The 17266-nt window shown below is 41.7% G+C and overlaps 1 protein-coding gene across 4 annotated transcripts in view; it reads right to left on the reverse strand.

Moving 5' to 3' along the window:
- The window catches only part of camsap1b (calmodulin regulated spectrin-associated protein 1b), a 122361-nt gene that overhangs the window by 77391 nt on the left and 27704 nt on the right, over window positions 1-17266 (reverse strand). For 3 of the 4 annotated variants that reach the window (XM_063073594.1, XM_063073593.1, XM_063073591.1), the window contains exon 2: window positions 12458-12720. The exons of the other annotated variant lie outside the window; for it this stretch is intronic. In XM_063073594.1, the coding sequence (XP_062929664.1) occupies window positions 12458-12720 (263 nt within the window). The remainder of the gene's footprint in view (window positions 1-12457; window positions 12721-17266) is intronic. 4 annotated transcript variants of the gene reach the window in all.

Below are 17266 nucleotides of genomic sequence, written 5' to 3' on the forward strand. Positions count from 1 at the left end.
CCATGGGGAATCTGGGTGGGGACTGGAGACAGATGGCCCCACTCAGCACAAGCTATGATTATTTTCAGGGCCAGGACGTTAATGGCATGCAAATACAATGCAATAATGGAACGCTAGTAATAAGTGACATGAAAAAATTGAGGAAATTAAAACATTATTGAAATTTTACAAGAATGACAACATGTAAGGAGTAAAGAATGTAAACCATAAACAATTATGAAATAATCCTAACAGAACTTCAGTGAAATTAGTTGCTAATTTAATTCCAGACCCTCTATAAACTGACTAAACCGGTTTAGTGTATTAACAATATTGCAAAATACAGTAACTTAGCACTCAGAACTTCAGTGAAGCCAGAACACAGAACAGGAGCCCTGGTTAAGGGAGCATGGGAAATAGGACCCTGGGAGTGGAATGACAGCATGACAAACATTAAGTTGAAAGCTAAATAACAATTCATTGGGATTTCCAAATAAGCAGATGGTGATTATCAGGGCTTTATACTCATTTGCTTTAAAAAAAAAACATGAAATAATCTTATTGAAGCAATTCAGTGAGATCACACCTGGACAAGTGTATGCAGCTTTGGTTTGGTCTTCTTATCCAAGATGTACCTACCATAGCAGAGTGCAATTAAGGTTTTCTAGCCTGAAACTATAGGATAGCCCTGCCAGGCAAAACTGGGTCAACGAGACCAATATGTAGTAGAGTTTAGAAGAATAAAAGGAGACTTCATTGAAGTATATAAAATTCTGCCGCTACTTGTTGGAGTGAAGAGCATACATATATTGTTTTGCATAAGACACAAGAATTTCCATGATAATCTCTAATATATTTCCATGTCACAGTGATTGTGCTTCAAAAATTGATACTCCGGATGTAGAAAGGATTGGAGCGGGGGCAGGGATTCAGATTTCTGGATCATTGGGAAATCTTTTGCAGCAGGTGTGACCTGTACAAAAAGGACGGGTTGCACTTGAATCTGAGGGGAACCAATATCCTGGCAGGGAGGTTTGCTAAGGCTATTGGGGAGAGTTTAAACTAGAATTACTGGGGAGTGGGAACCGAACTGAAGAGATGGAGCAAGGGGCAGTTGACTCACATATAGAGAAGGCTTGGAGACAGTGCAAGAGGGAGGATAAGCAGGTGATAGAGAAGGGATATCATCAGACCAATGGTCTGGGATGCGTCGATTTTAATGCAAGCAGCATCATGGACAAAGCAGATGAGCTTAGAGCGTGGATCAGTACTTGGAGCTATGATGTTGTGGCCATTACAGAGACTTGGATAGCTCAGGGGCAGGAATGGTTACTTAGAGTGCCAGGCTTTAGATGTTTCAGAAAGGACAGGGAGGGGGGGAGGCAAGAGGTGGGGGCATGGCACTGCTGATCAGAGATAGTGACACAGCTGCAGAAAAGGAGGAAGTCATGGAGGGATTGTCTACTGGGTCTCTGTGGGTGGAAGTTAGAAACAGGAAGGGGTCAATAATGCTACTGGGTGTTCTTTAATAGATCACCCAATAGTAACAGGGACATCAAGGAGCAGATAGGGAGACAGATTCTGGAAAGATGCAATAATAACGGGGTTGTCATGGTGGGAGATTTTAGTTTCCCAAATATTGATTGGCATCTCCCTAGAGCAGGGGGTTTGGATGGCGTGGAGTTTGTTAGGTGTGTTCAGGAAGGTTTCCTGACACAATATGTAGATAAGCCTACAAGAGGAGAGGCTGTACTTGATCTGGTATTGGGAAATGAACCTGGTCAGGTCTCTCTGTTGGAGAGCATTTTGGAAATAGTGATCATAATTCTATCTCGTTTACCATAGCACTGGAGAGGGATAGGAACAGACAAGTTAGGAAAGCGTTTAATTGTTGTAAGGATAAATATGAAGCTATCAGGCAGGAACTTGGAAGCATAAATTGAGAACAGATGTTCTCAGGAAAATGTACGGCAGAAATATGGCAAATATTCAGGGGATATTTGCGTGGCGTTTTGCATAGGTATGTTCCAATGAGACAAGGAAAGGATGGTAGGGTACAGGAACCGTGGTGTACAAAGGCTGTTTAAAATCTAGTCAAGAAGTAAAGAAAAGCTTACAAAAGGTTCAAAGAACTAGGTACTGATGGAGATCTAGAAGATTATAAGGCTAGCGGGAAGGAGCTTAAGAATGAAATTAGGAGAGCCAGAAGGGGCTGTGAGAAGGCCTTGGCGAGCAGGATTAAAGAAAACCCCAAGGCATTCTACAAGTACAGTATGTGAAGAACAAGAGGATAAGACGTGAGAGAATAGGACGAAACAAGTATGACAGTGGAAAAGTGTATATGTAACCAGAGGAGATAGCTGAGGTACTTAATGAATACTTTGCTTCAGTATTCATTACGGAAAAGGATCTTGGCGATTGTAGGGATGACTTACAGTAGATTGAAAAGCTTGAGCATATAGACATTAAGAAAGATGATATGCTTGAGCTTTTGGAAAGCATCAAGTTGAATAAGTCTCTGGGACTGGATGAGATGTAACCCAGGCTACTGTGGGAGGCAAGGGAGGAGATTGCTGAGCCTCTGGCAATGATCTTCGCATCATCAAAGGGGACAGGAGAGGTTCCGGAGGATTGAAGAGTTGTAGATAATAGACAATAGGTGCAGGAGTAGGCCATTCGGCTCTTCCAGCCAGCACTACCGTTCACTGTGATCATGGCTGATCATCCACAATCAGTATCCAGTTCTTGCCTTATCCCCATAACCTTTGACTCCGCTATCTTTAAGAGCTCTATCCATCTCTTTCTTGATAGCATCCAGAGACTTGGCCTCCACGGCCTTCTGGGACACAGCATTCCACATATCCACCACTCTCTGGGTGAAGAAGTTTTTCCTCAACTCCGTTCTAAATGGCCTACCCCTTATTCTTAAACTGTGGCCTCTGGCTCTGGACTCACCCATCAGCGGGAACATGCTTCCTGCCTCCAGCGTGTCCAATCCCTTAATGATCTTCTATGTTTCAATCAGATCCCCTCTCATCCTTCTAAATTCCAGCGTATACAAGCCCAGTCGCTCCAATCTTTCAATATATGACAGTCCCGCCATCCTGGGAATTAACCTTGTGAACCTGCGCTGCACTGAAAGGGAATAGAGATAGCCCAGGAAATTATAGACTAGTGAGTCTTACTTCAGTGGTTGGTAAGTTGATGGAAAAGATCCTGAGAGGCAGGATTTTTGAACATTTGAAGAGGCATAATATGATTAGGAATAGTCAGCATGGCTTTGTCAAAGGCAAGTCTTGCCTTATGAGCCTAATTGAATTTTTTGAGGATGTGACTAAACACGTTGATGAAGGTAGAGCAGTAGGTGTAGTGTATATGTATTTCAGCAAGGCATTTGATAAGGTACCCTTATTGAGAAAGTAAGGAAGCATCCAAGGGGACCTTGCTTTGTGGATCCAGAATTGGCTTGCCCACAGAAGGCAAAGAGTGGTTGTAGACAGGTCATATTCTGCATGGAGGTCAGTGACCAGTGGTGTGCCTCAGGGATCTGTTCTGGGACCCCTTCTCTTCGTGATTTTTATAAATGACCTGGATAAGGAAGTGGAAGGATGGGTTAGTAAATTTACTGATGACACAAAGTTTGAGGGTGTTGTGGATAGTGTGGAGGGCTGTCAGAGGTTACAGCAGGATGTCGATAGGATGCAAAACTGGGCTGAGAAGTGGCAGATGGAGACAACCCAGATAAGTGAGAGGTGGTTCATTCTGGTAGGTCAAATAAGATGGCAGAATATAGTATTAATGGTAGGACTCTTGGCAGTGTGAAGAATCAGAGGGATCTTGGGGTCCGAGTCCATAGGACACTCAAAGCTGCTACACAGGTTGACTCTGTGATTAAGGCAGCATCTGGGGCACTGGCCTTCATCAACACTTGGAGTACTGTGCTCAGTTTCGGTCACCTCACTACAAGAAGGATGTGGAAACCACAGAAGGGGTGCAGAGGAGATTTACAAGGATGTTGCCTGGATTGGGGAGCATGCTTACAAGAATAGGTTGAGTGAACACGGCCTTTTCTCCTTGGAGCTACGGAGAATGAGAGGTGACCTGATAGAGGTGTATGAGATGATGAGAGGCATTGATTGTGTGGATAGTCGGAGGCTTTTTCCCAGGTCTGAAATGGCTATCATGAGAGGGCACAGTTTTAAGGTGCTTGGAAGTAGGTATTGAGGAGATGTCAGGGAGTGGTGAGCGCATATAATGGGCTGCTGGCAATGGTGGTGGAGGCGGATATGACAAGGTCTTTTAAGAGACATAGAGCTTAGAGAAATAGAGGGCTATGGGTAACTAGTAAGGTAGTGGGTAGTGGCTCCATATGTCACTACTACAGGGCGTGACGACCCTGCCTTACACGAGTCCCGGGCTCAGCTGGCTCTGGCTGACAGTACCCGGTATGGGCCCCTATCCAGGGTTACAGGTCCCACTGCCTTGCGGGTATCTTTGGGAGAAGAGAAGGCCAAGGAGTAAACCCTACACAAATCTGGAGTGGAGCCCCTAAGGCAGTTGGATAACATATCACGTCACCTCCCAGCAGCTTCTGCAGCGAAGCTGATGCCAAATGTACCACTTCGCATTCCTTTGCATCACATCCGTGAGGCCGAGAGAGGGATCTTGATGTCTGGGCAGCCCAGGATCTCCAGGTCTGCGCCCCGGAACCGGGCGCATCCATTGTCCACTTAGACAGACGGAGCCATTATTATTATTATTATGGGTAACTACAAACTGGAAGTAATTTCTAAAGTAAGTACATGTTCGGCACAGCATTGTGGGCCGAAAGGCCTGTACTGTGCTGTAGTTTTTCTACACTCTATGAAAGGACATTCCCCTTAACTCAGGTTACAACCAAGGATATAGAGCAAGACATTTAGGACTGTGATAGGAAATATTTTCACTCTTATCAAAACGATAGTGGGAGGGAAATTAGTGGGAAAAAAATCTATGGGACAAGAATTATCTAAATTTGCAAGTTGAGTTTGACAGGGATGTTGGTGCAAATTTGTGTTGGGAGATCCAATCAGACTATTTTCAGCGAGTTATCTTTGAAGAGCGAACTTGGGTAAAACCCGTCCCACCATTGAGCCCATCTGCAGGGTGTGCTGCTGCCGGAAAGCAGCATCATCAAGGATCTCCACCATCCAAGCCATAATCTCTTCTTGCTGCTGTCATTAGGAAGGAGGCAAAAAGCCTCAGGTCTCACACCACTCGGTTCAGGAACAACCATCAGGCTCTTGAAACAAAGGGGATAACTGCACTCATCCCAACAATGAATTGATTCCACAACCAATGGACTCACTTCCAAGGATTCTACAACTCATGTTCTTGATATTTATTTATTTTTTGTATTTGCACATTGGTTGTTTGACTGTCTTTGCTGTTTGCGGTTTTTCCATTGGTTCTATTGTATTTGCATTAAATGTCCATATGAAAATCCCACAGTAGTATATGGTGACATGTACTTTGAACTTTGAAGTATACTGATAATAGCAGTAAAATTGATGTGGTTTACATGGACTTCAGCAAGGCCTTTGACAAGGTCCCATATGGAGGATTTGTTAAAAAGGTTAGAACCACAGATCAAAAGCAAGTTGCTATATTGGATCTAAAATTGCAAATAAGAGAAAAATCTGTAGATGTTGGAAGTCCGAGCAATACACACTAAATGCTGGAGGAACTCAGCAGGCCAAGCAGCATCTCGCAGAAGAGTAGAATCAATGTTTTGGGCTGAAACCCTTCGCAGGACTAAAATGGTCTGGTAGTAGGAGACAGAGATGGTGAAAGATCACATTTGTGATTGGAACCCTTTGACCAGCAAATTGGTACAGAGAATTTGTTATATATGTTAACACTAAGATACCAATTTACAAAGTACGAATGACAAGTTTGCAGATGACACAAAAATTAGCACTGTTGTTGACAGGAAGCAGGCTTGCACCAAAGAATGATATCAATCAGATGGCAAATTGGGCAGAGCAGTGACAATGGAATTTAATCCTGAAAATTTGTGGGGGAGGGGGAAAGAAAGGATAAACGAGAGTAGCACCCAAATGGTCAATGGCAGGATTTAAGTAGTCTGGACTATTGAGGAGCCAAGGGACCTTGGCGAGCAAGTACAAAGATTCCTGAAAATCATAGCACAGATACATGAGGCAGTAAAGGAAGCAGATGGGACGCTTGTCCTCATTATCTAAGGCATAAGATCCAAGCACGCGCCTTTATAAAACACGGGTTAGGCTACATTTGGAATAATGTGTGCAGTTCTGATTGTCGCAAAGGGCTAACTACAGTTAAGAGGCTGCAGACAAAATTCACCAGAATGTTTCAGCTCCAAAGAGGGAGTTGGATAAACTGGGCTTGTTTTTCTTGAAGCAGAGGACTCTGTGTAAATCTGAAAAAAGTCTACAAATTTTCAAGAAGGTAGATGGTGAAAAACTTTTCCCCACATCAGAGGTGTCAAACTTTAGAGGGCATAGATTTTAAGGTGAGGTTCGGAGGACATCTGAGGAAGATTTTTTCACCCGGAGGGTGGATGCAATCTAGAATATCCTGCCTGAGACGATGAAGGAGACAGGTATTCTCACAACATTTAAACAGCATCTGGATGAGCATTTGACAAAAGAAGAAAAGCTATAGACTCAATTGGGATAGCAGTCGATGCTCATATGAACATGGTGCAGCGAAGGATCTGTTTCTACCCTGTCTGACTCTACTGTACTATATTGATGTGAAAACTGAGACAGATGTTAGGACTCATTCAGGAGCCTTGTTATAGTTGCATTGCAGTCCCCTGTAGCAATGAGTGACAAAAATGAAATAGCTATATTATTGATTTAAGTTGCTGAGAGTCATGTGGCTTTCCTCAATTTTTGATTACAATGATTAGTGCCGTTATGATAGCTGACAAGGAGAATGAACAGAGTAACTAGGGCACTTTAGGATTAGATATGGATTGGATTTTGAAAGGTTAGGTTTTTTTTTGGATCAACAAATTGATCCAAAAATTGATTTATTCTATGCTTGTAATCAGTTGTACTATGGTAGTCAAGTCATGAATGGAATAGGTACGTACTTATAGAGGTTTTCTTGCAGGCATGCACAATAAATCCAAGAAACACAATACAATTAATGAAATACCACATCTAACAGGACAGACAAACAACCAATGTGCAAGGACAACAAAATGAGGCAGTGTGTTGTGTCCTTGAGCAAGGCACTTAGCCACACATTGCTCTGTGACGACACCGGTGCCAAGCTGTATTGGCCCTAGTGCCCTTCCCTTGGACAACACCGGTGGCGTGGACAGGGGAGACTTGCAGCATGGGCAACTGCCGGTCTTCCATACAACCTTGCCCAGGCCTGCGCCCTGGAAACCTTCCAAGGCGTAAGTCCATGGTCTCACGAAACTAACGGATGCCTAAGTAGAAGGAAAGAAATCATTTCACTCTCATCTGTAGGTGCTGCAAGATGATTGAGTAAAACAATGCTGGCTCTACCCAAACAGAGGACAAAATATTTGAAGACTTAGTTAAATTAGTTGCATGGTGGTCCCAAAGTTAAAAGTTCAAAGTAAATGTATTATTAAAGTACATATATGTCACCATATACAATCCTGGGATTTGTTTTCTTGCGGGCATGCACAATAAATCCAAGAAACACAATAGAATCAATGAAAGACCACATCCAACAGGACAACCAACCAATGTGCAAGGACAATAAAATGAGCAAATACAAAAGGGAAAAAATAATAACAAATAAATGAGTAAATATCAAGAACATGAGATGAGTTTTTGAAAGTGAGTCCATAGATTCTGGAAACAGTTCAGTGATGGAGCAAGTAAGGTTGTCTGAAGTTATCCCCTCTAGTTCAAGAGCCTGATAGTTGAGGGGTAATAAATGTTCCTGAACCTGGTGGATCAGCTTAATAGCTGGAACTAACCCTCAGATGAATCAGCTGTAATCTTTGTAGCAGACTGCAGACAGATTGCTGAACACTACAAGAATGATGCAAAGAAGGTGGGGGGGGGGGTTATATGGGAGGCAGGGTTTAAGGGTCGGCACAACATTGTGGGCCAAAGGGCCTGTACTGTGCTGTACTATTCTATGTTCTAGATCAATTTGCAGAATAGATCCTGGTGTAATCCATATGTACAAATTCAAAGTTGATCAGTAAAAAATCAAATGTTATACAGAAATTTAATTTTTGTTCAAACAAAGGAGATTCAAACAGGCATAAAATTTCTAATAGCATTTAGAGAAACTACTAAAATTAAGAGAGTAAATTAATAAAGAATGCTATCACCATGGCAGCGCACAATATGAACTGCATTCTGACACAATTTGTTTGACGTTACTGTGCTATGAAGAGTCAGCAGTTCATCTGAAAACAAAGCAAGGCCTCGGCATATTAACGCTAAAACCGTGCAAAGACCATGGCAATTGTAAGTAAACTAGAAAAAGATATGACCTTGATGGATTGTATAAACTGTTTACTGTTAGAATCCAACTGAACTGTTCCATACGTAACACTGAGTGTCAATGACCTTGCTGCCACAAAATTGAGAGTAGATATTTGAATTACACTAGCAAGATTGTATAGGGAAGTGTTATCCAGCTTCCTTTAGATCTACCCTGAGGAACCAAGATGATGAGAATGGGCAGATAGAGTGAAAAGAGTAAATATTTTTAAGTCCTGTGTTTCTGATCAAGCATTCTAATCAATAGGTTGGAAATGGCCATCAAAGAGGAGGCTGGATTGAGAAGGAAACAAAACCAAGAAACAGTTGTAAACACAAGAGATTTTGCAGATACTGGAAACCTTGTGCAACACACAAAAATGCTGGATGAACACAGCAGGTCAGCAGCCCCTTGGAGAGGAATGAACAAATAACATTTCGACCAGAGACCCTTCAACAGAACTGGAACAGAAGGGGTCAGAAGCCAAATTAAGGAGTACAAGCTAGCAAGTGATAAGTAAAACCCCACGAGGAGGAAGATGGGAAGGCTGGGTCGGGGAAGAGGGTGACGTAATAGGTACAGTGCTGAAGAAGAAATCTAATAGGAGAGGACAGTGGACCATGGAAGAATGGGAAGGAGGAGGGGAACCAGACAGGCAGGTAGGAAAAGGAAAAGGTAGAGGATAACCAAAATGAAGCATGAAGAAAAGAAGGGGGAGGGAAGAGAGGAAAAACAAACTGAAGTTAGAAAATTCAGTTCATGCCATCAAATCTCCAACCTGAGTTTGGTTTCATCGTGACAGTAGAGAAGGCCATATGGGCAGATATACTAGTATGAGAATGGGAAATCAAATTGAAATTAGTGGCCACCAGGAGGTCATGTATTTGGTGGTGGACAGAACAAATGTGCCGAACAAAGCAATTCCCCAATTTGAGTTACATTAGGAGACTGCACTGGAAAACCTAGCTAGATACAGTAGATCCCAACAGGTGAGGCAACACCTGGAAGGACTGCTTAGGGCCCTGAATGTTGGTGAGGAAGGAATTGTAGGAGCAGGTGTGCCACTCATCATGCTGCAGGGATGTGCCATGAGACATCAGAGAGAAGGGACGAATGGACAAAGGAGTGGAAGGGGAAGAAAGATGTGCTAGCAGCAAAATCCTATTGGATATAGGCAGAAATATATGCTAGGTACAGAGGCTCATGGAATGGTAAAAAAAAGGACAAGGGGAACACTGTCCCTGTCATAATGGCAGGAGGATGAAGTGAGGGTAAATGTCTGGGAAATGTAGGAGGTGCGAGTGAGGACAGAATCAATGGTGATGGAAGGGAAACACTGGTCTTTTTTTTTTAAAAAAAAAGGGACATCTCAGATGCTCCAGAATGGAAAACCTCATTCTGGGAACAGATGTGGTGGAGATGGAGGAACTGAGAGAAGGGGATAGCAATTTGATAACTGAAAGTCAATAGGGTTTGTAAAAGATGTCAGAGATGGAAAAGGAAAATTTGTTCTAGACATGCTTGAAGTCGGTAGCGTTCCAGATCTAAGAAATATTTAGGATCCATGAGAATCCTTTTCTTCTTAATGTCTTTTAGCGAAAGAGGCAGAAATAAAAAATGGTTTCAATGGCTGAACCATTTGTTATATTATTTTGAGCAATCAGAATCAGGTTTATTATCACTGGCATGTGGCGTGAAATTTGTTAGCTTAGTAGCAGCAGTTCAATGCAATACATAACAGAAGAAAAAAATAATAATAAATCTTATTCAGTATACATATATTGAATAGATCAAAAATCATGCAAAAAACAGAAATATTATATATTTTTTAAAAAGTGAGGTAGTGTCCAAGAGTTCAATGTCCATTGAGGAGTTGGATGGCAGAGGGGAAGAAGCTGTTCCTGAATAGCTGAGCGTGTGTTTTCAGGCTTCTGTACCTCCTACCTGATGGTAACCGTGAGAAAAAGGCATGCCCTGAGTGCTGGAGGTCCTTAATAATGGACGCTGCCTTTCTAAAACACCACTCCTTGAAGATATCCTGGGTACTTTGTAGGCTAGTACTCAAGATGGAGCCGACTAGATTTACAACCTTCAGCAGCTTCTTTCGGTCCTGTGCAGTAGCCCCCCCATACCAGACAGTGATGCAGCCTGTTAGTACATCTATAGAAGTTTTTGAAAGTATTTGTTGAAATACCAAATCTCTTCAAACTCCTAATACAGTACAGTTGCTGTCTTGCGTTCTTTATAACTGCATCAATATGTTGGGACCAGGTTAGATCCTCAGAGATCTTGACATCCAAGAACTTGAAGCTGCTCACTCTCTCCACATCTGATCCCTCTGTGAAGATTGGTATGTGTTCCTTTGTCTTACCCTTCCTGAAGTCCATAATCAGCCCTTTCGTCTTACTGAAGTTGAGTGCCAGGTAGTTGCTGCGGCACCACTCCACTAGTTGGCATACCTCACTCCTGTATGCCCTCTTGTCACCACCTCTGATTCTACCAACAATGGTTATAACATCAGCAAATTTATAGATGGTATTTGAGCTATGCCTAGCCACACAGTCACGTGCATATAAAGAGTAGAGCAGTGGGCTAAGCACACATTACTAAGGTGTGCCAGTGTCAATCGTCAGTAAGGAAGATATATTATCACCAATCCGCACAGATTGTGGTCTTCCAGTTAGGAAGCCAAGGATTCAACTGCAGAGGGAGGTACAGAGGCCCGGGTCTGCAACTTCTCAATCAGGATTGTGGGAATGATGTTATTAAATGCTGAGCTATAGTCAATGAACAGCATCCTGACATAGATGTTTGCATTGCCCAGGTAGTCTAAAGCCGCATGGAGAGCCATTGAGATTGCATCTGCCCTTGACCTATTATGGTGATAGGCAAAATGCAATGGGTCCAGGTCCTTGCTGAGGCAGAAGATCAGTCTAGTCATGACCAATCTCTCAAAGCATTTCATCACTGTAGATGAGAGTGCTACTGGGTGATAGTCATTAAGGCAGCTCACATTATTCTTCTTGGGCACTGGTATAATTGTTGCCTTTTTGAAGCAAGTGGGAACTTCCGCCCATAGCAGTGAAAAGTTGAAAAATGTCCTTGAATACTCCCCGCCAGTTGGTTGGCACAGGTTTTCAAAACCTTACCAGGTACTCCATCGGGACCTTTCGCCTTGCGAGGGTTCACTCTCTTTAAAGACAGTCTAAAATTGGCCTCTGGGACAGAGATCACAGGGTCATCAGGTGCAGCAAGGACCTTCACAGCTATAGTTGTGTTCTCCCTTTCAAAGCAGGCAAGGAAGGTGTTGAGTTCATCTGGTAGTGAAGCATTGTTGCCATTCATGCTATTGGGTTTCACTTTGTAGGAAGTAATGTCTTGCAAGCCCTGCCAGAGTTGTTGCGCATCTGATGTCATCTCCAACCTCGAGCAATATCATAATGATAAAAGGAACCACATTGGTACATTGTGTAGGTAAAATTTCAATACCTCAGATTTTGGATATGTATAGAGTGAATCAATCCCAATACTACAAGGATTAAACACACTCAATTATTAGTCTTTCATCTTCAAAACTACTTTAACCAATTTAACAATCAAAATCCAAGGAAAGCATAATGTTGGTGCAAAAAAAAATCTGAAGCAGGAAACACACCAAGAAAGAAGAAAATGGTATTACAAGCACAAGCTAAGTAATGTGTGAAGGCACCTTACAAATGGCTCAACTTCTCAGACAGGGTAAGTGGTAATGTCTACGGGTTTTACATTAGCACATGTGCACATTAACAACTTGCAAACCAGAGAGGTCAGCAGTGCTAGAAAGCATGGAAAGGAGCCTTGTACTGCACAATTGTGTTTTGCCACACACTCCAGATGGCAAGCTCACCATGAAAAGATAAATAAATCTGCCCTGGAATACTAGAAAGTCACTAGAAAAAATTAAAATAAATCTCAAATAGAATCTCTCACTCACCATTTTGACTGGAGACTGTGTGAGGTCCGATTCCGAAACCGGCATATCATCACTCTCCATAACATAAATGCCTTTGCGTGACAATGCTTGAATGACAGGTTGGTGACCCTGCAATGCAGCCACCTGATCCCCTTTTAAAATTAGGCTGCACACACGACAATAGAGTTCACTGGACAGCAACAGCTTGATCACTGGTGGCTTAATATGTTCCTGTTCATATTGGTCTGTGTAGAAAGCATCCCTTAAATCCTCAGGAATATTATCTGCAATAAACCACAGAAGGAATTAGGAGAATATATAAATTTGCAGCTACAAAATCACGTTTACAAAGTTGAAAAGTTCAAAGTAAATATATGTCAACATATATTCATTGTCTTGTAGGCATTCATAGTAAATAGACAAACAACAGAAACCATGAAAAACTGCACACGATAAAAAGGGACAAACAACCAATGCGCAAAAGACAACAAGCTGTGCAAACGCAGATAAAAAAAACAAACAACAAAATCAAGAACATGAGTTGTAGAGTCTTTAAAATATGAGTCCATAAGTTTTGGAATCTGTTCAGTATTGAGGCGAGTGAAGTCCAAGAGTGTGAATGTTGAGGACTAATAACTGTTCATAAACCTGGTGGTGTGGGACTGGAGGCTCCTGTACCTCTTTCATGATGGTAGCATGGCCTGGATGATGCAGGTTCTTGATGATACATGCTATTTTCCTGCAACAGAATTCCTTGTTGTAGTGCTCAATGGTGGGGCAGGCTTTACCTGTGATGGACTGCACTCTACCCACTTTTTGTAATTATTTTTCTGTTCGATGGCATTAAGTGTTCCTAATCAGGCTGTGATGTAACCAGCCAGTATACGCTTCACCATCCATCTATAGAAACTTGTCAAAGTTTAAGATAACATGCCTAATCTGCACAAACTGCTAAGAAAGTAGAGGTGCTGCTGTGCCTTCTTTGTAACAGCAGTTATTTGCTGGACCCAGAACAGATCCTCTGAGGTGATAACAGCAAGCAAGTTAAAAGTTGCTGACTCTCTCCTCCTGATACCCTGATGGAGGATGGACCTCCAGTTCCGCCCTCCCCCATAGTCAATAAACAGTTCTTTGGTTTTGCTCATTGAGTGAGAGGTTGTTGTTGTGGCACTATTCAGCCGGAGTCTCAATCTCCCTTCTATATGCTGATTTGTCACCATCTTTAATTCTGCAACAGCACAAGATATAGGAGCAGAATTAGGCTATCTGGGCCCATCGTGGCTTATACATTTTCCCTCTCAGCCCCAATCTCCTGCCTTCTCCCCAAATCCCCTCGTGCCCCGACTAATCAAGAATCTACCTCTGCCTTAAATACACCCAATAACTTGGTCTCCATAGCCACCTGTGGCAATGAATTCCACAGATTCGCCCACCACAGTGGTGTCACCAGCAAACGTAAATATGGCATTAGAGCTGCACTTAGCCTTAGTCATAAATATATCATACAATCTTCCACATATTATCAATGATTATATTCTTAAATGACAATGGAGGTTACAACATTTATATCTCTATGCATTTTTAACTCATTACTGAACTTAACAGACCCAAAGAAATCTCCTCCAGGTGACACATAATCACATTATTTTTGAAATATTAATTTAACTAACAGTTTTCATGTAATAAAACAGTTAAGACTCTTAAATAAGATTAGACACCAGGGCAAATGTGGATTGGAAATTCTGGACAGTATCAAAACTGACATAGATCAGAAATCATAAACCTGTGATTCAATACACAAGACAACAGTGGAGGAGAACTTTGAAGCTTTTACATTGGAGTAACAGAACCTAACAATTTTCAAAATAGTCTTGAGAACTTAATATGAAAATAGATATGCAAGGAGAGATTTGGATTAGTTGTAGATGTACAGAACAAGCTAGTAAGTTGTTAATAAACCAGGCTTTGGTATGTAAATTGGGAAAGAGTTCGGGTGAAACCTTAGTTGCATTCTTAACGTAAAACATAAAACAAGGTTAACTGATTCAAGGTCTGTTTGCCTGTGCAGTTAGAAAGAGAAATAGAAACAGTAACTAAGGTGCAATGTTGTGAACAGAATAATTTCAATGTCAACATATCTAACATATCAGTACAGTTACACAATTGCACAATGTACAGAAACTTGCACCGTTCCGCAGGGGTCGGTGTTGGGACTGCTTCCTCTCACATTATATGTCAATTGACTGCTTTGCAGTCAAGTTTGCAAACAATACAAAGATAGATGGTGGAACTGGTAGCATTGAGAAAACAGCAAGTCCGCAGGAGGCAAGACAGATTGGAAGAATGGGCAGTGACAGATTGAATATAGTGTTGGGAAGTGTATGGTCATGTACTTTAGTAGAAGGAATAAAGGTGCAGCCTATTTTCTAAACAGTGAGAAAATTCAAAAATCAGAAGTGCAAAGAGAGTTGGGAGTCCTTGTGTAGGATTCCCTAAAGATTAACTTGCAGGTTGTCTTGGTGGTAAGGAAGGAAAATCTATTCTTTCTGGGAGGACTAGCATATAAGAGCAAGGATGTAATGCTGAGACTTCATACGGCATTGGTCAGGCCACATTTGGAGTATTGTGAGCAGTTTTGGGCAATGGATGTGTTGGCAATAGACAGCGTCCAAAGGAGGCTCCCAAGAATAATTCTAGGAATGAAAGCATGAACATATGAGAAACATTTGATGGTGCTGGGCCTGAACTCACTGGAGTTTAAAAGAAAGAAGAGGGATCTCATTGAAATCTATCAAATATTGAAAGACCTTGATAGAATAGATGAGGACAGGGTGTTTCCTATCGTGGACAAGTCTAGAACCAGGGACACAGTCTCAGAATAGAGGGGCGTCCACTTAGAACAGAAATGAGAATTTGTTTAGCAGGAAGGTAGTGAATCCGTGGAATTCATTGCCACAGACAGCAGTGGAGGCCATATCATTGATGCCCTGACAAATCAAGAACTTTTCAACCTCTGCTTTAAATATACTCAAAGGTTACAGCGAGAAGGAAGGAGAATGGGGTTGGAGTAATAAAATCAGCCATGATGGAATGGTGGAGCAGACGCAATAAGTCGAATGGATTAATTCTGCTCCTATGCCTTATGGTCTTATTTATTGATCTGCAAACAACATCCATCTTGACTTGCACATAAAGAATGTACATTTTGCCCTTTAAAATCCAGACTGGGACCTGGGTCCATAAAGCAGTTACAGATACAAAAGTCCAAATTTTTCCAATCTTATTCAATTTAGTTCAAAATATACTTTAGAACTCAAGCATTAACTGTTTTTCTTCCCATAGAAACTGCCTAACCTAATAGGTGCTTCCAGGACTTTCTATTTCATTCCAGATTTCTCGCATCTACTTTATATTTGATTGTTTATAAAAGTTGCATTTCTAAAATTTGTTTGACTGTTTTTATATTGCCTTAGCTTCCAAGATTTTTGCAGGGCACTGCAAATAAATTACCAAAATTAATAACTCACAAAATGCTGGAGGAACTCAGAAGGTCAAACAGCTGGCGCTCTCTAGCATTTTAGACCACAAGATATAGGAGCAGAGTTAGGCCATTTGGTCCATTAAGTCTGCTCTGCCATTTCATCAGCCCCAATCTCCTGCTTTCTTTCCATCATGCCCTGACCAATCAAACTATCAACCTCTGCCTTAAATATACACAAAGACTTGACCTCCACAGCTGCCTGTGACAAAGAATTCCATAGATTCACCACTCTCTGGCTAAAGAAATTCCTCCTCATCTCTGTTTTAAAAGGCTGTGACCTCTGGTCTTAGATTCTCCCATCATAGGAAACATCCTCTCCACATCCACTCTTTCAAGGCCTTTCACCATTCAATAGGTTTCAATGAGGACATCCATCATTCTTCTGAATTCTAGAGAATACAGGCCCAGAGCCATCAAATGCTCTTCATGTGATAAACCATTCAATCCTGGAATTATTTTTGTGAACCTCCTTTCAAATCTCTCCAGTTTCAGCACTTCCTTTCTAAGATAAAGGACCCAAAACTGCTCACAGTACTCCACTCACCTGTGGTTTATAATCTCAATGTTACATCCTTGCTTTATATTCTACAATTCTTGAAATGAAATTTTGTGTGTGTTGCTCCAGATTTCCCGCATCTGCAGTCACTTGTGACATCAAAATTAATTCCTATTTCTATTGCGTCCACTTTGCCTTTAACCTTATTTTAGTTTGCTATTCTCCTGCCATACACCTACTATGGTAATATCGTTATTGTTCCTTTCCTCGCCTTGAGGCGCATCGGGCATCAACCTTACCATTTCTTTAGTATTCGTCTGTTTTTGTTTACGAGGCCAAGGCGCTAGCTCGATGCTCAACCCAGCACAGATGGAAAGCATGCAAGGAGCTGGCCGAATTCAGACCCAGGACCACTTGCCTTGAAGTCCAGTGCAGATGCCGCTACATAACTGGCCTGCTTTAGGGTAATATTCAGAGCGAATTAACTTCCCAACCATCATTGTGCAGACACTATTAAATTTATGAATTTGAAGAATTGCTTAATGCCTATAATTCAAGTTTCTGTCTATAAAGAATTATATAAAAATAATATAGCTTGACAGTGTTACGTACCCTGTAACTGGGTTGCAAAACCAGCAGAAATGGACCACTTAGCTGGAGTCTGGTTAACAGAAACTAATAAAGTTTTATTAAAGAAATAAGCAACACAGTATTCTAATCGTAAGGATATAAATGCAACAGGTTAGCAATGATAAAACACACATGCACACAGAACTAGGGTAATAGGAATCAA

This window comes from Mobula hypostoma, chromosome 21 (genome assembly GCF_963921235.1).
Source record: "Mobula hypostoma chromosome 21, sMobHyp1.1, whole genome shotgun sequence".
Lineage (NCBI taxonomy): Eukaryota > Metazoa > Chordata > Chondrichthyes > Myliobatiformes > Myliobatidae > Mobula > Mobula hypostoma.